General features: G+C 41.0%; 1 protein-coding gene across 1 annotated transcript in view; it reads right to left on the bottom strand.

Annotated features, from left to right (window-relative positions):
- Positions 1–22,371, bottom strand: part of ANAPC1 (anaphase promoting complex subunit 1) — a 98,772-nt gene that overhangs the window by 7,834 nt on the left and 68,567 nt on the right. Inside the window, exons 35-46 of the mRNA XM_062209850.1 lie at positions 19,895–19,971; positions 19,177–19,267; positions 19,034–19,087; positions 18,112–18,305; positions 10,858–10,944; positions 7,937–8,054; positions 6,958–7,035; positions 6,543–6,610; positions 5,083–5,221; positions 3,308–3,394; positions 2,544–2,639; positions 1,645–1,843 (exon numbers count right to left, since the gene is read on the bottom strand). Of these exons, the coding sequence (XP_062065834.1) occupies positions 1,645–1,843; positions 2,544–2,639; positions 3,308–3,394; positions 5,083–5,221; positions 6,543–6,610; positions 6,958–7,035; positions 7,937–8,054; positions 10,858–10,944; positions 18,112–18,305; positions 19,034–19,087; positions 19,177–19,267; positions 19,895–19,971 (1,288 nt within the window). The remainder of the gene's footprint in view (positions 1–1,644; positions 1,844–2,543; positions 2,640–3,307; positions 3,395–5,082; positions 5,222–6,542; positions 6,611–6,957; positions 7,036–7,936; positions 8,055–10,857; positions 10,945–18,111; positions 18,306–19,033; positions 19,088–19,176; positions 19,268–19,894; positions 19,972–22,371) is intronic.

The raw sequence follows: 22,371 nt of genomic DNA, 5'->3' as shown, positions 1-22,371 counted from the left end.
TGATTACACCACTCTTTAATTTGCTTATATTTTACATTTTCTACAATAAAATATTAGATAGTTAACAAAACTTTAAGTTATGAAACCCAAAACTCATTTTCCCAAAGATTACAATTAAAGTAGCAATACACACAAAACAAAGAACATAGTAAGTATACTGAATTTTCAGATTCAGTGAATGTAGTTTGGGTTATGAATGACTGATCCTAGAAGTCCACAAATGCATCTGTGTTTTCTACTGAGACACAATTATGAATGACATTCCCCAATGCAGATACACGGGCTCTATAACTTCAATTAATTTGTTTCCCCCAAACCAACTGCTAGCACCTGTGAGATAGGACACCAACTATTTAACAGTCTTTACAAAGTCATAGTTCTTCACTGAAAAAAGTCAGTCAGAATGGAAGTAAAATCTGATGGAGGCCCAAGCACTGCTGAAAATCACCCCGTGCACCCGGGAAGAAGACGACTGGAACACTGAGAGAACGCCCAGTCACTACCAAAGTTTCATTTCACTGCATGAAATGGGCAGGTCAGAGAAGCTGCCAACATTTAAGGACAAATTTCTTATCTATAACAAAGATCTTATAGCAGAGGATCTATTTCTAATCTATAGTAAAGGGGGTCAAACGCTAAAATGAATTAAAATAATAAAATCTACTAATAACATATTTTTCCCAAAAAATGAGAATAAATATGACTGTTTTTAAGAGTTTTGACATTATACCATCTTTTGAATCCCAAGAGGAAAAGACAGATAGTAGGCAGCTATTGAATACAGACAATTCAAAACTGCTACTTTCTATGTGTATCCCTCACCATCTGGTTTATAATTTTCTCCAAAAACTAATTTTCTAGAATCACAGGTGGATAGTTTTGATCTAACTGAACTACATTCAAACTCTTTGGTTCTTCTGACTACTAATATCTTTAAAGAATCAAGCAAGAAGTGCTATTACTGATATTACTAGGTTAGCAGTTACCCAAACCAGGTTGACAACAGGTATGTATTGGAAACATCTAAACGATCTGAAAAGATCCTAGAGTTGACTACTGAAAATCAATTTCAAGCACATACAACACTTAAGATAGCTTTCTATAAATCAAAAGGCCCCACCTTTTGCTTCCTATGAGTGAAAATCACTTTTACACTATTACAAATAAATTTGCCATTTCTCAAAATTGTAAACCAGTGCGTCTGCTGGCAAAAAGTCACTGTTCCATGCTGCCCCAGGGCTCACTGAGCTGAGAGAACAATACACACACATCAAGTCCTGAGTGTACAGAGGGTAGAGGGACAAAAAGAGGAAGAAAACGACTCAGGCCTCAGGTAGGTGACAGGCCACACCCCTAAGAAACAGACAACAAGAGGTTCTAGAAAGAAAACCTGAACAGACACTAGGGAAAAAAAACAAGGTCCCAAGAGTGAAGCGATATTTAAAAAGCTATTACACATTCTCTGCACATGGTTTAAAAAGTGGAGTAAAATGTTATTTTTTAAAGAAGTAGAAGTAGATAATCAGAGTCCAATTCATCTAGCTAGAAACCATTGTGGTTTATAATGGGACGTATCTTGCCAACCAATGAAACAATATGAGTCCAGCATATGTTAAAAGCACAAGGGCCCAATGCTCTCATTACCTTGGAGCCACTGGTCCAGGGTGTTATCAATAGTGCACTTCACAACAGGCAGGAACTCAGAGTTCATAAAGAGCCCGCGCTTAGGGTGGTTTTGCAGCCGTTCCTGATGGCTTCGTGAGCTGAAAAACTCTAACACTAACTTGATCTGCCAAAGTTCAGATGTCTCAGACATTTCTCTTCTTCCAAGTCGTCTGATAGCCTTGAGGAAGAAAGAACAGTAATCCACTTAATGAGCGCAGCGCTCTAATCTTCTCTTTCTCAGAGCTGGATTCTGTAAATGTAGCCCTAAGAGAAATAAATGGCAGTGGGAGGATGCATTCTGTGTCTGGTCAGTCTGCCCCCACAGGGCCCTTCTCTGGGAGCAGGGACAAGGCTCCCCTTCTTCAACTGGAGCCCACCTAAGCAGCTCTCAGGTAGCAGCAGCAACAGCAAACAAGCTCGTTCTTGGCTCAAGCCTCTGAATAATTAAGACACCAAAGGCCTTCAGCCAGTCACCTGTGAGTAAGTCCTGCCCTGAGCCCTGCCACGCCACTGCACCCTCCTGAACTCCTCACAGGTGACTTACTCACCTGCTGCTCATTCAGTCCTTCAGGAAGTGGCTTCACCAACAGGGAGGCAAGAGACCACCTAAGGACACTAAAGAAAGGAGGCAGGAAATGTTCGCCTCCTCTCCTAGTGTGGGGGAAAGACAGAAGGGGAAAAGATGACTCCCTCCCCAACCAAGGGTACTTCTGTCTTCTAAACTCTAAACTTTTGGAAGAGATACAGAGCTTTCAACTTTGATAGGGCTTCATTTCTAAAATTGCTAAAAGCAAACAAGAACGTGAAAGGAAGACACACAGGGAACCTTGCCATACTGTTTGGCAGGATCCTGGGAACACGGGTTCTTGAGATCATACCTGGTCCATTGCTATGTAGGCAGGGAGCATCTCTGGAGTCTCCTGAGTCACACACTCATAGAGTACTGAAGAAAAGAGATCCAGAATTTCCTGTTTCTGTGGAAAATCAGAAGCTTTTTGTAGCACATGAAAGTATAGTCCAAAATCAATTCAAGAAACAACTGTACCACAGTTGTTAAAAATCTTTTTAAAGATTTTTATTTATAAGAAAAAAACAAAGAATAAAAAAATGGAAAAAAAAAAAGATTTTTATTTATTTAAAAGTCAGAGTTACAGAAAGAAAGGGAGAGTCAGAGAGAGGTCTTCCATCTACTGGTTCATTCCCCAGATGGTCTCAGTGGCCAGGGTGGGATCATGCCAAAGGCAGGAGCCAAGAGCATCTTCTGGGTCTCCCACATGGGTGGCAGGTGCCCAGGTACTTAGGTCGTCTTCCACTGCTTATCACAGGCCATTAGCTGGGAGTTGGATCAAAAGTGGAGCAGCAGACATGAACTGGCACCCATATGAGATGCCAGCATCCCAGGTAGCAATTTCACCGGCTAAGCTACTATGCCAGAAAAATGTGAGGAAATTTAAGTTATTTCTTCTATCAAGGTAGGGAGTTACTACAGAAAAATCTACACTCATCAAGCAAAAAGTAACCAGTGTGCCTGAGCCTGTCATCAACCTCAATATAAATACAGATAGTGCAGAGGTTTTCAGTGGTTAACAGGCAGGATAACAAATTGTAGTGCTAGAGCTCAGAAACCATAGAGAATGCATACCTGACCCATATTCACAGTTGGCTTGCAGAAGTATTCAGCAAATGACAGAAGAGCTGGATCAGAAGTGAATGCTGAAATTGTTTCTGGCTAAAAAAAAAACAAAGAATAATATACGTGAGACAATAAAGGATTATTTTCCTTACTTCTCACACTGTAATGCACATAGCTGTAAGCCGCTGCCTCCTCCTCCTCACACAATGCTCCCACCCAGTTAAGATGATGCAAACTCACTGAGTTCCATCACTCTGCTAAGAAGTTAGAATTTATCAAAGTCCATTAATACATTCATTCTCACAAAACTCAACCCCAAAACACTTTCCCTCCTTCACTAACTAAAAGCCTACTAGGAAGCGTAACTGCTACCAAGGAGGTAATGAAGAAGGAGCATCACTCAAATCAGTCAGTCACAGACAACAAATACTGTATCCTACACAGATGAGGAACTTCGTGTAATGAGTCACAGAGACAGAAAGTAGAGTGGGGGTTGCAGGGGCAGGAGGGCGAATGAGGAGTGTGTGTTTAATGGGTCCAGTTTCAGGTCCTCAAGAGTCCTAGAGCTGGACGGTGGTGATGGCTGTACAACAATGTGAACGTGCTTTACATCACTGAACTTCTGTACTTAACAACTGTTATGAGAGGAAATTTTGTTACACATATTTTACCACCACAACAAAAACTGGTAAAACAAAGAAACAGAATATCACACTAAGTTGAAGGCTGAAAACGGAATATGAAAATATTACTATTTTCCACTGAGACCCATAATTTATTTCTGGACTAACAGGCAGGAAATTGAGATGTCCTGAATTGTATATACTTTCCCTATTCAAACTCAAGTCTGAACTTACCTGTTTTCTCTACAAATTGGATTTGGGTCTTTGACATAGGCTCTAGTTTTTAGAAGAAACAATTGTACTAATTTAATTTCGTCCAAAAATCCTCTACAGTAGTTGATAGACAACCTACTGAATACTGCTAAGCAAAATTCACTAATACTAACCCTGGGAATTCTAACAAAGGCTCAGTCATAAGCAGCTACCCTAAAATGAAATCTAACAATAAGTAATAAAATGCAAGTTGAATTAAAATCAGCTGCTGTCTCCTTCCCTGGGAAATGCTAACTCAGCTGTCTGGCTGCCCCTGGGCTAGCTCAGCTGTCTGCTTCAGGCTCCTAATGACTTCGGAGAATATATTTTCAGCAGGAAGATACTCACTCATGGAATTCCTAAAAATGGGTTAAACTCAAAAATTTTAATGCTAGATTATGGAATATATTTCTGGTGTTGAAAACCTATTTGAGTTCTAGAATGTAGATCAAAATAGGTACTGACTCTGCCCCAATAGGTATGAAATTCTTCACACTCTCTTTTAACTGTTTCCTTATTTCAAACACCATTGCATTGGCAGTCAAGTACCGTGCAAATAATAAAGCAAATTGATAAAAGAAGACTAAATCTGTTATTTTATCCTCTCCAAGATTTAAAAAACAAATGGTAGTTCAGAAAATTCGAATGTTAGCTTGCAAAAGTCTTCTTCAACTTTTTTCTATTAAGTAAATTTTAATTATTGGAATATTAATAATAATTACATTTTTACAGTGTTAAGATATACTCAGATGCTCCTAGCCACTCAATGTAAATCTTACAGTATTTTAAACCTAGGACAGCAAACAGTCTGACCCAATCAGCCTTTTCAATCAACAGCGACAAGAGAGGAAGCCAGTGGGATCTGGGGGTATTTCCTCTCATCTTCCAGATTTTACCAACGTATCCTACCTTGAAAGCCCGAGCTTCAGAGTTCCTATTGGCAACAGTCTGGGCCAACAAACTTTGCCACCCCATTGGATCTTCTTTGTAGGAGAGCTGACCCGCCCTGAGCTTAACATATAAAACCCCATCCTTGGAAAGGATGGACCTGAAATAAAAAAAGATTGAATTTAATATGAGGTATTATTGATAGTTCCTAACTGGAAAGGTGCTTCCAACACCAAGTTCACAAGATGTAAAGTCTTTACCATTTCCCACTAAAGAATATGACTACAGGTTGGCATCATGGCACAGCAGGCTAAGATGCCACTTGCGACATCAGCATCCCATATAGGTACCGGTTCAAGTCCTGGCTGCACTATTTCTCATCCAGCTCCCTGCTAATCCATGAAAAAGCAGAAGACGGCCCATGTATTTGGCTCCCTGCCATCCACATAGGAGACCTGGAAGAAACTCCTGGCTCCCAACTTAAGCTCTGGCCAGCCCTAGCCTTTTCAGCCATTTGGGGAGTGAACCAGCAGAGGGAAGATCTCTGTCTCTCCCTCTCTCTCTAAACCTACCTTGCAATTAAATAAATAAATCCTTAAAATATTATTTATATACATGTGTATATTTTGCCTAAATCAATCCACTACGAGAGAATCTAAAATAAAGTTTTGCCTGTCTGTGGCATCTAGAATCATGGCACTTATTAAAAGGGAAGGCATTCTGACTCTACTCAAAAATGAGCTTCTATGATAGTATTGTACCTTACACAATTTGGTATTCTTTAACGCCCTCTTTGCACTATGCATGGGATACTAGAGTTACTAAGTATCTATTTACTGGTTTACAGCAGAAATATAAAGTAATGCCTCAAATCTAAAGATAAGACAATATAAAAAAACAGCTATTCTATGAACCATTTGGGAAAATATATTTTGAGAGCAAACCATAAAAACTTACATTCTTGTTAAACTTTCTGGAAACTTATAAAGACTTAATTTGCAATTACCTAAGGTATAAAATTATTAACATCCAAAGTAATTACTCAAATATGGCTATTTCCACCCCAAGTAATCTATTACAATCTTAAATGTAAGAGAACCTTCTAACAAGGGCATGATAAAGAGATACAAAAGAAGATGCGTGTGACAAATGTCAGTTATTACAATAGAATCCTCTTTCCTTAAACCAAATCTTATATTCTTTATCAAGAGATAATTCAATGACTGCTCCAAATTAAGTCAGTTCAAATTTCTTAAGAAATAAAAATATTTAGGTTTGATTTCTAACTTCAAACTTTCATTTTCTAATGCAAACCCTTTTTCAAGGATACAGACCACTTTAACACAATATATACCATCTTATATGAGATGAAAGAGTGCCAAGTAACATGCTAGATAATAAGCTATACCCTCCCATATACTTCTATACACTTCCTATACTCTTCCTAAAAGGTATAATATAAAGAAATCCAATATACTTACTTCAAGTGTTGTGTTCCCTTGCTCAAATCTATAAGCAGTTCCCAGTATCTTGGGCCTTTAACTTTAATCTGTGGAGATGAACATGAACATAGTCAGCCCCAACCTGAAAAGTGCTAGTTTGACAAACTGAAGCTCATGCTTCTCAGGGGAAATAGCAACTTAGCTGGAAAGACACATCTGGAGGTTAACAAGCTCCATTTCCTGACAAAAAGTATGCAAGCCTCAGCGCTTTGAGCCCATCTAATCTATTAGTAAAGCTCGCCAAGACCTCTTCTGTTCTCCAGGATTAGTCCTCCTACTGTTGTTTTCTACAAAACATGGTGAAAGCAGGATTTAATTTAGCTATCTTTAAGGCTATGCTGTTCAGTTGTAATTTATCCCTTGGACAAGCATCCTTAAGTCATGCCCAACTTACCTGTTTTAAAAGGTGGAGTTCTGGAAGAAGGGTAGGAGCCATCAATTCTTCTTTGGTTTGTTCATACCACTGAGTGCCCTTTACAAATGTAAAAGTATAGTCACAGTTCACAAGGTAGTCAGCAGAAACTACAAAAAGAAACAAGCACTACTCTACACCTAACCCTTGCCCAGTTTGTCCAGAAACTAACAGGCATGAGATACTCTCCGATACTCAAGTCTTAAGGGACCACAGCCTAAATTCCTTGAGGGCACTCATCAGCTCTCATCACTTCAAGCCTGCCCATCACAGGCCAGCAATACTGAAGGGTTGCACTTCAAGGCCTCTGGGTTTTTGCACATGTCTTCTCAGCTAGAAACAAGCCCCTCTGAGCTGGTCACTGTCCACCTGACAGCCACCCTAACCACCATAGCTGGCCAAAGGCACTTCTCTCCATTCCACCCATATCCTCAATTACCATTACAACCATGCTCAATGAAGTGAAATATGACAATATCATCTCGTGTTTTCACTCCTATACCTACCACAGTTTTGAAACATAAAATACAATTAATAATTTGTGAAATGAAAGAAAGATACTGGACTTGTAATCTATGTCTGAATTTAAATGAAAGGTCTCTTTCCAAATATACAATTTTGGACCTTCTAGTATTTAGCTACAAATCTAAAAATAGCTAAACTCAATTAGTGCTTTTACAACTTACTACTATCAGCCATGTAAAATTAATGGGGATGTTTTCAAATTATAAGCTCTAAGGACAAAAGAGCAACTGATAACCCCTAAAAAAAAAATCACAGCCATAGACTCTAAATGAGCCTGACTTGATAAGATGTACAAGAACCTTGGAAGTTTCCATTTTAATGAGAAGCCAACTCATTACTGCCACCTTTTACTGAACAACACTTCTGAAAGATTTTGACCTGCCAAGACAGAAGACTGGTTATAGGATTACAAAAAGTAACAGGGAAAAAGAGTTACCTTGTAGGTAACCTCCAAGAGGGCATAGCAGGGAGTGTTGGTATCCACATCCACTGGCACCAGAAGCCTCGGTTCTGCAGCCAGCACATAGAGATGCCGGAGAGCCTGGAGATGATACCTGTTCAGACGATACAGAGAGCAGGCAATAAACAAGTGATGACAGAATGAGCTCCACAGGTTGCTGTTGCCATGATCAAAGACAGCCAGAGTAGGAGAAACAGTTTCAAATCAGTTAACACTCTTAAACGAAGATGACAAAATTCAAGGACAATGCAATGCAGGGGTGGGTGTAGGTCTAGCAGTTAGTCCGACAGCTGGGACACCTGCAACTCACATCGTAGTGCCTGGATTTAGGTCTTGACTCTGCTCCCAATTCCAGCTTCCTGCTCATGTACTCCCTGGGAGGCAGCAGCTCATGGCTCAAGCTTGGTTCTTTTTTTTTTTTTTTTTTTTAAGATTTATTTATTTATTTCAAAGTCAGAGTTACACAGAGAGGGAGAGGCTGAGAGAGAGAGAGAGGTCTTCCATCCACTGGTTCACTCCCCAGTTGGCCCCAACAGCCAGAGCTGTGCTGATCCGAAGGCAGGAGCCAGGAGCTTCTTCCAGGTCTCCCACGCGGGTGCAGGGGCCCAAGCACAAGCTTGGGCCATCTTCCACTCCATTCCCAGGCCATAGCAGAAAGCTGGATTGGAAATGGAGCAGCTGAACTTGAACCAACGCCCATATGGGATGCCAGCATTGCAGGCAGCAGGCTTTACTTCTATGCCACAGGGCCAGCCCCTCAAGCTTGGTTCTTGCCAACCAGGTGGGACACCTGGATTGAGTTCCCAGCTCCCAGCTTTGGCCTGGCCAAGTCCCAGCTGCTGTGGGCATTTGAGGAGTGAACAGTGAACAGAACTCCATCTCTTTCTATGTTTCTCAAATAAATAAATTTTTTAATTAGGAAGAAAAGTAATGAAAAAGTTCTCTTTTAAAAAAATATATAAATGATCCTTGATTCAAGAGTTCCTTACCTGAGTTTTCACAGTTAAGAGTTTTTATAGGGAAGTAAAAATTGTCTTAGTAAGAAAACATGTACTAATGAAATGACCACTCAGTCCACAGGAAAGGGTCTCTTAGTATAGGCACCTCCACTACCTCAGGGACTCCCTCTAGTTCTCCCACTGCATCCCACCACGAAGGGCTGATTGTGAAGCAGAAGAAAGGATGCCAGTTTTCTACTTACAAATAAACCACATCTCCTTGAAATATAGTACATCAAAAATGTATGGCTGAGATCACAATAATATTTTTCTTCGTGTGTATGTATGTGCTTTTTATTTTCCAAAAAAATTTTTTTTTACCTTTGAAATTTGTATTTTAGACTGTAAACACTCAAAGTGTTTATCGTTTAATATCCCATAAGGACAAAATTTCAATTTTCAAAAAAACTATGGATAAAAGCCTCCTTCAGCCAGCCCCATGGCTCACTAGGCTAATCCTCTGCCTGCGGCATCGGCACCCCAGATTCTAGTCCCAGTCGGGGCACCGGATTCTGTCCCAGTTGCTCCTCTTCCAGGCCAGCTCTCTGCTGTGGCCCAGGAGGGCAGTGGAGGATGGCCCAGGTGCTTGGGCCCTGCACCCGCATGGGAGACCAGGAGGAAGCGCCTGGCTCCTGGCTTCAGATCGGCGCACCACCGGCCGTAGTGGCCATTTGGGAGGTGAACCAACGGAAGGAAGACCTTTCTCTCTAATTCTGCCTGTCAAAAAAAAAAAAAAAAAAAAGCCTCCTTCTTCCCACTGAAATCTACCATTCCCACAAATCTATTAAAAGTAAAAGATATAAAGGTCAGAGAAAAGCTGATTATTTATCTTCTACATAAAGATTCTTGATGCTTATCACCAAATTGCTTTGTTTAAATAGCTAAGTCAACTAACACTACAATCAGGAATATATGAATGTGGCTCATTATTGTCCATGAACCAACAACTCACTCTAACAACTCCAAAAGCTTTCCTAAGTGAGAAGTGTGAGACCACACGTCAGAGATGTGCTAATTTAACAAAGATTCTTAACCCCACCACGCCATCATGAGAGTTTGGATTCCAGATCAAGGTCACTTTTGTACAACAGCTTTCTTTCTTCTGCCACTGGTTATACATTATTACACTGTGCTTTAAAACGATGGCTTCAGTTACTAGAGAGAGTGCTTGTGACCCTCCTCTGAACAGACAACAGGAGGTGCCATCAGCTGAGCACAGTGGTCACCTCAGCTGTCACTGGGATACAGGGAGCTATTTTCTTCTCTTTTCTCATAAGCAAGAGAGATCTGCTGTATCAGAAACTTCTACAGAAACTGAAGTGTGGTGGTTCTTTCGTGCTAAAAACACACAGCTTTTGGGCTGATTACTTATACATGGCTTGGGGTTCCACTCCTATCACTTCTAAATTGTGATTTTATGTTGCATTTTGCTTTTTTTGGCCCTTGAGTGTCATTTGTACAAAACACTTCTGCATTTATGTAAAAGAGAGAAATAAGGAAGAACTCATAAACACTGGCACTAAATCAGAGGAATTTTTCTCCTGGAATTAGACAATTACAATACAAAAGGTATTATCTTGAACTTCCCTTGGCTACTATCCTTTGCTTGGTGAGTTTTCCCCTGACGGTAACTTGGTTTGGGCCACTTCTGAGTTTAGAGCAATTCTATAGATTTGAGAAGAGTAGAACACTAGTCAGTCTTCAGATGTCCAAAGTTCCCTTCTGCTCTACTATTTTGTAAAAGACACTTCTTAAGAGATTGAGCCAGGAACACAACTAAGTTCAAGAATATAACAATGTTAATTTGGAAATAAGTCCATGAGACCAAAATACAACCAAATTATACTCTTGGAGAACTTAAGAATAGCAGCACACTGAAGACAGAATCATTAGACTCACCGGTTGTCAGTGCTGTGGGCTGGGAAGTGCGGGTAAAGGGCACAGAGGAGAGCAGCAATGGAAGAGTTCGATGTGCTCAAGGAGTACCTGCAGGGCAAATTTGGAAGATGTTATTAATTACAATGCACACACTTCCAGGCATGCTTGAGAATAAGGAAATCAGGGTACTGACTCCAGATAAAGTGAAGAGATGCCTTCATTTAAACAAGTCTGTCAGTGGTGTGAATATTTTACTTTTCAGTTAGTATTCAAACCATTTCAAGATTATCCACCCTGTACTGAAAGAAGTAACACCCCACAATTGGTAAATTGCAATCCTTGAATTAAATAAGCAAAGTTTTAACCTAATAAAATAGGATAGTAGTAAGGACCATGAATTCAATCCTAAATATTAAGAGAGTCATGCAGGGCCAGTGTTGCGAGCCAGCATCTCATACAGGTGCTGGTTTGTGAACCAGCTGCTCCATTTCCAATCCAGCTCCCTTCCAATGGCCTGGGAAAAGCAACAGAAGATGGCCCAAGTGCTTGGGCCATGATAAACACATGGGAGACCCAGATGAAGCTGCTAGCTCCTAGCTGAAGCCTGGCCCAGTCCCTGATGTTGTAGCCATTAAGGGAGTGAACCAATACACGGAAGAACTTTCTGTCTCTCCTTCTCTCTAACTTTGACTTTCAAATAAATGAATAAATATTTTTTTTAAAAAGAGTCATGAATAAAGTTTATGATCTCCTTCTCCAGTTTCATACTGCCTATTTATAGAATTATGAACCTGACCTTTAAAATATGGATTTATTAAACATTTTTCCTACTTCTGTAAAATATGAGTATTGTTTTGTAATGATGGACTAAATGAAAAGGGCAAAAGTTAACTTTAATTAAAAAGTACATGAATATAAAAGCAATTCACCTAAATTGCTTTTTCTTATTAATACAATAATTTTTTAAAAAAATAAGGGCACATTTTCTCAGCAAAGGACCTCATAAAGTTTTCCTTATTTTATCATTGCTCCAATTTAGTATAGCAGGCAGGCAAATCAGATTAAAATTCTCGAGTTTTCCTTACAAACATTTTGAAACATAGTACAGGGCATCACATAAAATGACTTTTTAGAAGATTATTTATGTGAAAGGCAGAGCAACAGAGAGACACAGACTTCCATCTGCTGGTTCACTCCCCAAATGTACACAAAAGCCAAGGCTGGACCAGGAGCTCCATTCTGGTCTCTCATGTGGGCAGCAGGAACCCTAGTACTTGAGCATCATTTGCTGCCTCCCTGGGTACACATCAGCAAGAAGTTGGACAGGAAGCTGAGGTGGGACTTAATTCCAGGAACTCCAATATGATATGTGAGTATTCAAGCAGCAACTTAATCCACTGTACCACAATACTCATTTCTAAAACCACTTTTATAGCTTTCCAATGTAAATACGTATTATAACTATACACACAACACACACACAAAAACCAAATCTCCATGTATCTGTTTTCATAATTATAGTATCAAATAAGAACTTGGCATTCATCATATATACTCCCAAATTTAAGGAATTAGGAAGAAGAGATACCAAAATTTAAACAAGGGAAGACATCTATTTTGGCATGTGCATAAAATAGGCCATTTTCTCCAAACCATTTTGGTAAAAGAAAATTCAAAAATAAATATTAAGTGTTATAAATTTGGGAATTCAATGTGTTGATATAACTATGCTATGTTTAAATGCTGATACAAAGGACACATAACCATTTACAAGACAAAAGCCCCTTGACAAGCAGAGAAAGAAAACATCTGTTCATCTTGAAAGAGTAAGTGGGGTCATACAATGTGGACTGATGAAAGATAGAAGAACATACCATAAATGCAGGGCTTATTTTTGGAAAAAGTCTTTTCAAAAATCATAGAGAATTAAGAATATTCATATTGGGGCCGGCAGAGTGGCATAACACGTAAAGCCACTGCCTGCTGTGCCAGCATCCCATGTGGTGCCAGTCTGAATCCCAGTTGCTCCAACCCCACTGCAGCTCTCTGCTAAGGTGCCTGGGAAAGCAGCGGAAGATGGCTCAAATAAATTTTTTTTAAAAGAATATTGATAGTGATACTTCTTCAACCATTCTTAATTCTAAATAATTGGCCGGCACCGCAGCTCACTTGGCTAATCCTCTGCCTGTGGCGTCGGTACCCCAGATTCTAGTCCCAGTCGGGGCACCGGATTCTGTCCCGGTCACTCCTCTTCCAGTCCAGCTCTCTGCTGTGGCCCGGGAGGGCAGTGGAGGATGGCCCAAGTGCTTGGGCCCTGCACCCGCATGGGAGACCAGGAGGAAGCACCTGGCTCCTGGCTTAGGATCGGCACAGCGCACTGGCCATAGCGGCCATTTCGGGGGTGAACCACCAGAGGGAAGACCTTTCTCTCAGTCTCTCTCTCTCACTGTCTAACTCTGCCTGTAAAAAAAAATTCCAAATAATTAAAGAAAGACAATTCCATAAGGCACATTAACACATTTATCTTCTCTGATGATGTTTACTTTCCATATTTCTGGAGAGTTCCAATAATTAGCTCAATCTTAAAGATGGGGAGGAAGAATGCCCAGAAATTTTAGCAGTGGGCCAAGATAAGATACACTAGAGCTAAATAAATGAAGAGATATACCATATTTACAGACTGGAAAACAACACTGCTAAGAGATTCAATTCCTCTATAACAAATATATAGAATCTATGCAATTCTGACCAATATTTTATCAGTTTATTTAATGCAGAAAATGACAAATAGCAGTATTTAAAGGAAAATATAAGGAAGCAAGAACAGAAAAACACATATTTGAAGGAAAAAAACCCAGGATGAAGAATTTACTTTCCTGGATATCAAGACTTTAAAAACCACAATTAGGGGGCCAGTGTCATGATGCAGGGGTCAAGCTGCCACCTGCGACACCAACATCACATACTGAAGCACTGGTGTGAACCCCAGCAGCTTCAGTTCCAATCCAGCTCCCTGCGAATGAACTGGGAAGGTAGCAAAAGATGGTCAAATGCTTGGACCCCTGCCACCCAGGTGGGAGACCTGGATGGAGTTCTGGAATTCCTTGCTTCTGCCTGGCACAGCTTCAGCCATTGCAGTCATTTGGGAAGTGAGCCAATGGATGGAAGATCTATTTCTCTCTCTCTCCCTCTTTCTCCATCACTCTGGCTTTCAATTAAATGAAATAAATTTTTTAAAAAAATAAACAAAAAAACCCTACAACAATTACAGGGTGGTACTAGTTCAAGTACAGAAAAGCATACTATGAAAGCATAACCACCCAGAAATAAACACATATGGACACTTCATATAACAAAGGTGGTACTGCAGAAAAGTGGAGAAAGTATACATTTTTCAATAGTTAGAAAAAACGATATAGAAAAGTAAAAAGAAAACATAGAAAAACCAGTTCCAGGTACATTTTAGTCCAAATGTAAACACAGGAAGCTAAAAATTCCTAGAAGATAAAGTAAGGGTGAAGTAATATCCTTAGGGGGCCGGCGCTGTTGCATAGCAGGTAAAGCCAACGCCTGCAGTGCCGGCATCCCATATGGGTGCTGGTTCGAGTCCCAGCTGCTCCACATCCATCCAGCTCTCTGCTATGGCAGTAGAGGCTGGCCCAAGTCCTTGGGTCCCTGCACGGTGTAGTGAACCCAGAGGAAGATCCTGGCTCGTGGCTTCAGATCAGTGCAGATCCAGCCATTGCAGCCAATTGAGGAATGAACCAGGGGATGGAAGACCTTTCTCTCTCGGCCTCTCCTTCTCTGTATAAAAGACTTTCAAATAAAAAATCTTATAAAAAAAAAATATTCTTAAAGGCAAAGAAATTATCTCGTGGGCAACTCATTAAGGAAAACTATCAATAATTCTATCATCAGGGAGCTGTTGTGGTATAGCAGGGTAAGCTGCTGCTTGTGATGCTGGCATCTCATATCAGAGCATCAATTCAAGTCCTGGCTATTCTGTATCTGATCCAGCTCCCTGCTAATGTACATGGGAAGGCAGTGGGACATAGCCTAAGGACCTGGGCCCCTGCCACCCATAGGGTAGACCAGGATTGAGTTTTAGGTTCCCAGCTTTAGCCTGGCCCAGCCCCCAACTGCCATGGTCACTTGGGGGTGAACCAGGGAATAGAAGATCTTTTTCCCTCTGTCTCCCCCTCTCTCTGTCATTCTGTCTTTCAAATAAATAAATCTTAAAAAAGAAAATCAAAAGACTTCCTCAAGAGGGAAAAAGTAAAGCAGAGAGAAGGAGATAGCTGCAATGTACAAATCTGATCACAGGCTAAGGATACAATTTTTTTTTTTTTTTTTTTTTTTTTTGACAGGCAGAGTTAGAGAGAGAGAGAGAGAGAGAAAGGTCTTCCTTCCATTGGTTCAATCCCCAAAATGGCTGTTATGGTCGGCACGCTGCGCCAATCCGAAGCCAGGAGCCAGGCACTTCTCTTGGTCTCCCATGCGGGTGCAGGGCCCAAACACTTGGACCATCCTCCACTGCACTCCCGGGCGATAGCAGAGAGTTGGCCTGGAAGAGGGGCAACCGGGACAGAATCCAGCGCCCCAACCAGGACTAGAACCCGGGGTGTGGACGCCACAGGCAGAGGATTAGCCAAGTGAGCCACAGTGCCGGCCATCAGGATACAATTTAAAGAATTCCTACAAATCACCTTAGGATTAAACCAATGTCAACCGGTGGGCCATGGTAGCACAGCAGGTCAAGCCATCACTTGGGATGCCCACATCCCATAAGAGTGCTGATTCAAGTCCCAGCTACTCTTCTTCCCATCCAGCTTCCTGCTCATGCACCTTAAGAAGCAGCAGGCGATGGCCTACGTGCTTTGGTTCCTATCATCCACATGGGAATACCAGATGGAGTTCTGCGCTTCTGGCTGGGACCTGGCTGTTATGGGGCATTTGAGGAGTGAAACAGCAAATGGAATATCTGTTGATCTCACTCTCTTTGTCTCTCTCGCTTGGCCTTTCAAGTGGATGAAAATAAGCATTTTATGGTGGCTGGCATTGTGGCATAGAGGCTAAAGCTGCTGCCTACAATGGCAGTATCCCATATGGATGCCAGTTCCTGTCCCAGCTGCTCCACTTCTGATCCAGCTCTCTGCTAATGGCCCACCCCAGGTATCTGAAACCCTGCCACCCACATGGAAGACCCAGAAGAAGCTCCTGGCTCCTGGCTTTTGGCCTGCCTGGCACTGGCCACTGAGGCCATCTGGGGAATGAGCAAGCAGATGGAAAATCTTTCACTCTCTTGTTTCTCCCTTTCTCTGCAACTCTCTCCAAATAAATAAATAAATCTTAAAAAACAAAAACACACACACAAAAATGTGGGGTAGTCAAATTCACAGAAACACATTGTAGATAATGAATGCCAGGGTGAAGGGACAGTGAAACAGGGAGTTGTTTAATTGGTACAGAATGTAAGTTTCCAAAAGAAAAAATTCTGGAGACTGGTTATACAACACTGAAAAAACTGAACACTACTGAGCTGTTCAACTAGAGAAAGATGATAAATTTTATGCTGTGTATTTGTCCACACATTTTAAAAGTATGAAAAATGGACAGCAAAAGACCTGCACATCACAAAAGGAGATGTGCAGTTGGTTACTAAAAATATAAAATGGTGTCCAATATAATCTAGAGAAGTGGAAATTAAAACCACAATGAGACTCTGCCACATACTCACCAGATGGTTAAAATTAAAAAGACTATAAGAATTAACAAGAGGTAATGAGGAAATGGGACAACTGGAATATCACACATTGCTGATGGTTGTGTACAATGGTACAACTATTTTGGAGCAATGATGGTAGCTATTATCTGGTGATGTTGAGCATTATATCTATATATATCATAATAGCCCCAAATTAGAAGCCACAAATATATCCATCAATAGCAGAGGAAATCAATATTCTACAGTATAGCCATACAACAGAGTACAACACTGAGACTTAAATAAACTCTTGCTATATGCGACACAAATGAATCTCACAAACATGATATCGAGCAAAAGAGTAGGTGTAAAAGAATATGACATATATGATTTCACATCAAGACCAGGGTGGGGCAGGCTTGTGGCAGAGCAGGACACCCACATCCCATACAGGAGCACAGGTCTGAGCCCTGGCTGCTCTGTTTCCAATCCAGTTTCCTACTAATGCACTGGGGAACCCCAGTACTTGGGGCCCTGCTGTTTCCATGGGAGATCTAGATAGACTTCCTGGCTTCTGGCTTAAGCCTGGCCTAGCCTAAGCTTTTCTGAGAATTTAAGAAATGAACTAGCAGACAGAAGATCTCTCTGTCTCTCCCTCTCTGTTACTCTTTCAAATGAATAAATAAACGACTCTTAAAAAAAAAAAAAAACACGCAGGCCAATGCCGCGGCTCAGTAGGCTAATCCTCCGCCTTGCGGCGCCGGCACACCGGGTTCTAGTCCCAGTCGGGGCACCGATCCTGTCCCAGTTGCCCCTCTTCCAGGCCAGCTCTCTGCTGTGGCCAGGGAGTGCAGTGGAGGATGGCCCAAGTTCTTGGGCCCTGCACTCCATGGGAGACCAGGATAAGCACCTGACTCCTGCCATCGGAATAGCGCGGTGCGCCTGGCCGAAGCGCACCTACCGCGGCGGCCATTGGAGGGTGGCCTACCGCGGCGGCCATTGGAGGGTGAACCAACAGCAAAAAGGAAGACCTTTCTCTCTGTCTCCCTCTACTGTCCACTCTGCCTGTCAAAAAAAACAAACAAACAAAAAAAACAGGCAACATCAATCCAAGGTGGATTCTCTCTGGGGAGAAGTAATGGAATGGTGATTGGCATGAGCATAGCAGAAGTAGAGACAGGTGTTCTGAACTGCAAGTACTGTTCTGCATCCTGATCTACGTGGTAACGGATTTTTATACAGTAGATAGTTCACAGCCCTGTGCTCCTATGACTTGTGTATTTTTATTCAACATAGATAATTAAAAACGAGGGTAGTCTTACAAAGCATAAGCATGTCAAGAATGAGAGATGCTGGAAAGAAAGCAAGAAGGTTGACAACTAAGAACATTTCATGTCATTGTGGTGACCAATGCTGTTAATGATCTTTATGAGAAAGCAGTTTCACAGAAGGATGAAATCTTTAAATAGCTATGAACAACAGGGGATGCCTGGAAGTACAAATGTCATCTGCACAGCTCTCACTCATGAAATTTTTGCATTGAGAAAAAAAAAAAAAACATACTCATTTACCTTCCTCCTCCCAAAAACAGAAGCCCCAGGGCCATGTGGTGGGCTAGGTGAAAGCCATAGTTCATTTCACCACCTGTTTTCATGTGCAAGTAGCGGCAAAGCTGCAACACCTTCAGGTTCCCCGAGCCAGCCATTACCATGGCAAGAGACAGCAGTACCACACTCAGGCAAGTTTCCAAGTTGTAAGGGCCTGTCTGAAACGTGAAAAGGTGATATCACTGTAATTGTTGTCTTATATATCTTTATTACCAGAACTGAATTAGCCACCACCGGAAGATTACAAATGTTTGTAACTTAAAGAAAAAGAAATCCGTAAATGAGTATCTTCTCTGATTATGAAATATAAGTACAATGCAGAAAAATTTTTTTAAAAAGTATCAAGAAGGAAATAACAACTACTTGGAATCCTCCCTCCAAGTAAGAAACAGTGTTCATATCTTGGCTTTCTTTTTCTTTGAATCTTTTCCTGTCACTGTATATTTTTTTTCAAGTGAAATTGAGACATCACTATATCCATATTTTTAACCTTTCTAATAACCATTATAAGCAATGTTTGCTCAAAAAAAATTCTTGTAAAACATGATTTTTGATAGCTCCACTGTATACTAATGGATATGCAATAAGCAAAGTACTAATTGTTTTTAAAAGGAAATTTCCCATATTTGGTACTGAGACAGAACTACTGCTATGTAAGACAATGTACAGATATATAGCCTTTCTTATTTATTCTGTTGTCACAAGAACTAAACATCTGAGCATACTGCTTTACCTAACCTATACAAGAGACAAACAAGGACTAACGTTCCAAATCCTCCGTTCTAAAGGTAAACAGTAGACATCTGACAATACACAAGGAGCTGGATCACAGTGAGCTTTCTGCTCATTTAAATTTATCCCCCGTGAGAACTGTGGAAAGACTTACTACAGAAGCGTTAGGTGCAGACAGATAGGTCATGAAATCTTTTGCGAATTTATGCTGGAAAAAGAAAATAGAAATTAAAAGTTAAAAGAAGCATCGCAAGGCTTTGTTAAAAAAGAAAACAGAATGGAATAAACTGTTCTTACCAGGCAGTTAAACGCTGATAAATTTTCTGAGCCGGCAAACCGAAAACCCAGAGACAAGCAGGCTCCTGCAATTATGTAGACATGTGCTTGCCTGGAGACAGACACAAGAAATTTCACACCTGCATTATTTTCCTTTAAAATTCCTTATTATCTATTACCATGGAATAAAAATAATCAACGTCCCTGTTCTCTACACTAGTCTGTATCCTCCTGGGAATGCTCAGGTTTGCCTCTCCCCAGCAGCTTCTGTCGGGTGCTTGGTTTCAGCAGAAGCACCATGTGATCTTCCTGGTGAGTCTGCCTCTCCCGTACACTGTCACAAGCACTGCTGTAAGCATCACTTAAATGCTGCGACATTTTCCATGGAAGACAGAGGCAAGCATGCACAAGCCACAGCTCTACCACTGCTTCCCGAGGGAAACAGTTACGTTTCAAAAAGCCTGAAAGAGGGGGGGAAGGTGGGGATGACGGGAAGAATCACTATAATCCTAAAGCTGTACTTATGAAATTTGTACTCATTAAATAAACAGTTTCTTTGTGGGGGGAAAAAAGCTTTAAAGAAAAAGATAACCTTGTGAAGAACTGGCAATGGTGAGAAACACAGAGGATTCAGAATTATTCAAATAAATGACAGTGTGAGTCCCACATTGTATGTATCAATTTACTTATCTGATAGATACTAATACAGCTAATTTGTATTAAATGTTACATTACTTACGATAAAGTTTCTAAATTCAAGTCCTCTGAGCAAGGCAATTCAATTTCACTGAGAGAGATACTATTTTCTCTTATAATCTGTCAAGACAGAAAGCAAGAATACCTGGACATCAACGTTTGCTACAAACATTTAGTAACTTAAAGAGTAACTTATTGCTTATAACGGGCACATTTATATAAAATGAGCTTTACCAAATCATTTCTGTTAAAGGCCTATCCACATTTTACTCACACTGAATGCAATTTCTTCTTTTTAAGATTTATTTGTTTGAAAGGCAGGGTTAGAGACAGACAGACAGCGACAGGGACAAAGGGAGGGCGAGAGAGGGCTTCCATCCACTGGTTCACACCCCATATGACAGAACTGGCTGAGGTGGGGCCAGGCTGAAGCCAGGAGCCTCATCCAGGTCTCCCACAAGAGTGCAGGGGCCCAAGGACTTGGACCATCTTCTACTGATGGCCCAGGTGCATTAGCAGGGAGCTTGTTGGAAGTGGAACAGCCGGGACTCAAATCAGCACCCATATAGGATGCCAGCACTGCAGGCAGTGGTTTAACCTGCTGTACCGTAGCGCTGGCCCCCTTGAAATTACATTTTTTTAAAAGATTTTATTTATTTTATTTGAGAGGTAGAGTTAACAGACAGTGAGAGGGAGAGACAGAGAGAAAGGTTTTCCTTCCATTGGTTCACTCTCCAAATGGCCAGAACTGCACCGATCTGAAGCCAGGAGCCAGGTACTTCTTCCCAGTCTCCCACACAGGTGCAGGGGTCCAAGGACTTGGTCCATCTTCTACTACTCTCCCAGGCAATAGCAGAGAACTGGATTGGAAGTGAAGCAGCCAGGACTAGAACCGGCACCCATATGGGATGCCGGTGCCACAGGCGGAGGATTAACCTACTGCACCACAGCACCGGCCCCACAATTACATTTTAAATCTAAGAACTGAACTGGACTGAGTGAATATAAAATAGAAGACTTAAGTATATTCTTTTTTTAAAAGATCTATTTATTTCAAAGGCAGAGTTATACAGAGGGAGACACAGAAATCTTCCATCTACTGGTTCACTCCTTAGAAGGCTGCAATGGCCAGGGCTGGCAGCAGCTGGGACTCAAACCAGTGCTCATATGGGATGCTAATTTCACAGGATGTGACTCAACTCGATACACCACACCACCAGCTTTTTTAAGTGACTCTGAATAAGTAACATATTAATATTGCACACCAAATGAAATGCAAAGCTGATGAACTGGACAAGGGGCAGGGGAAAAGGAAAAAAGAACTGGAGAAAACTAATCAGAGTCATCTGCTTCTTCAGAGATGTTTGTGCCTTAAGCCTACCAGAGGTGAAGTTACTTGCTGGGCTAATAACCTACAAACCTGCTAAGCTAATAATATGCTTATCTATAACTACTATTTAGAAAGATATTCCTTTCATTTTAAAATAGGTAGTGAACAACAATTTATCAAAAACAAAACTAAAACCAGATTTGATATTTTTATTATAAAAAGCACAAATAAAAATAAACTATGTATTTTCTAAACATGCGAATGCAAATATATAGCACAGAAGTGAAACACTAAAGATTCATTTTTTAAATCCTTTCTGGAAGACTCGAAGAACACTTCAGGATGTTTTAAAAAGGCTCACTTACGATAGTCTTATGTACTAAACGTAATAAAATCAAAAACTTTAAATACCTTTTTTAACAATCTCAATGAAGCAAGCTGTTATACTGGCTGATTAATTTAGGCAGATAACAACTCCCATCTTTCTTCCTTCTTTTCCAGAATACTCTTATTTTAAAATATACTTAAAAATTGAGATTTATTTATTTCTTTGAAAGGCAGAGTTACAGAGAGGCAGAGGTAGAGGCAGAGAGAGAGAATTCTTCCATTCGCTATTTCACTCCCCAAACGGTCGCAATGGCCAGAGCTGCACCAATCTGAAGTCAGGAGCCAGGAGCTTCTTCTGAGTCTCCCAGGTGGGTGCAGGGCCCCAAGCACTTGGGCCATCTTCTACTGCTTTCCCAGGCCATCGCAGAGAGCTGGATGGGAAGTGGAGCAGCTGAATCTCGAACCGGCACCCATATGGTTTGCCAGCACTGCAGGTGGCGGCTTTACCCACTCTGCCACAGCGCCCCCAGAATACTCTTAATATTGAATGTGACCACAGCCAGATTTCTTGACTGCTCTGTGCCTTACCTGTAAATTGAGCAGTTCTCACCTTCTAGGTTTCTATGAGAATAAGATGACAATCTACTGCAAGCTCTAATTAATGCCTGTCACACAATAAGTCCTCTGTGTCTAAGTGGGAGTTATTGTTACCAATTTGTACCATCCTTACTCACAATTATCACTCGTGAACATAACCTAAAAAGCTCATCAAAAACTTGGGTTAACTGTGGCAGGGAAATAAATCCTCTTGCATCTGATCTTTGCTATCTTTCTATGGTCTCCTAAACTTAAAAAAAAAAAAA

The sequence above is a fragment of the Lepus europaeus genome, chromosome 13, assembly GCF_033115175.1.
Source record: "Lepus europaeus isolate LE1 chromosome 13, mLepTim1.pri, whole genome shotgun sequence".
Lineage (NCBI taxonomy): Eukaryota > Metazoa > Chordata > Mammalia > Lagomorpha > Leporidae > Lepus > Lepus europaeus.
The sequence above is the reverse complement of the archived record's forward strand: the minus strand, read 5'-3'. Positions and strand labels throughout refer to the sequence as shown.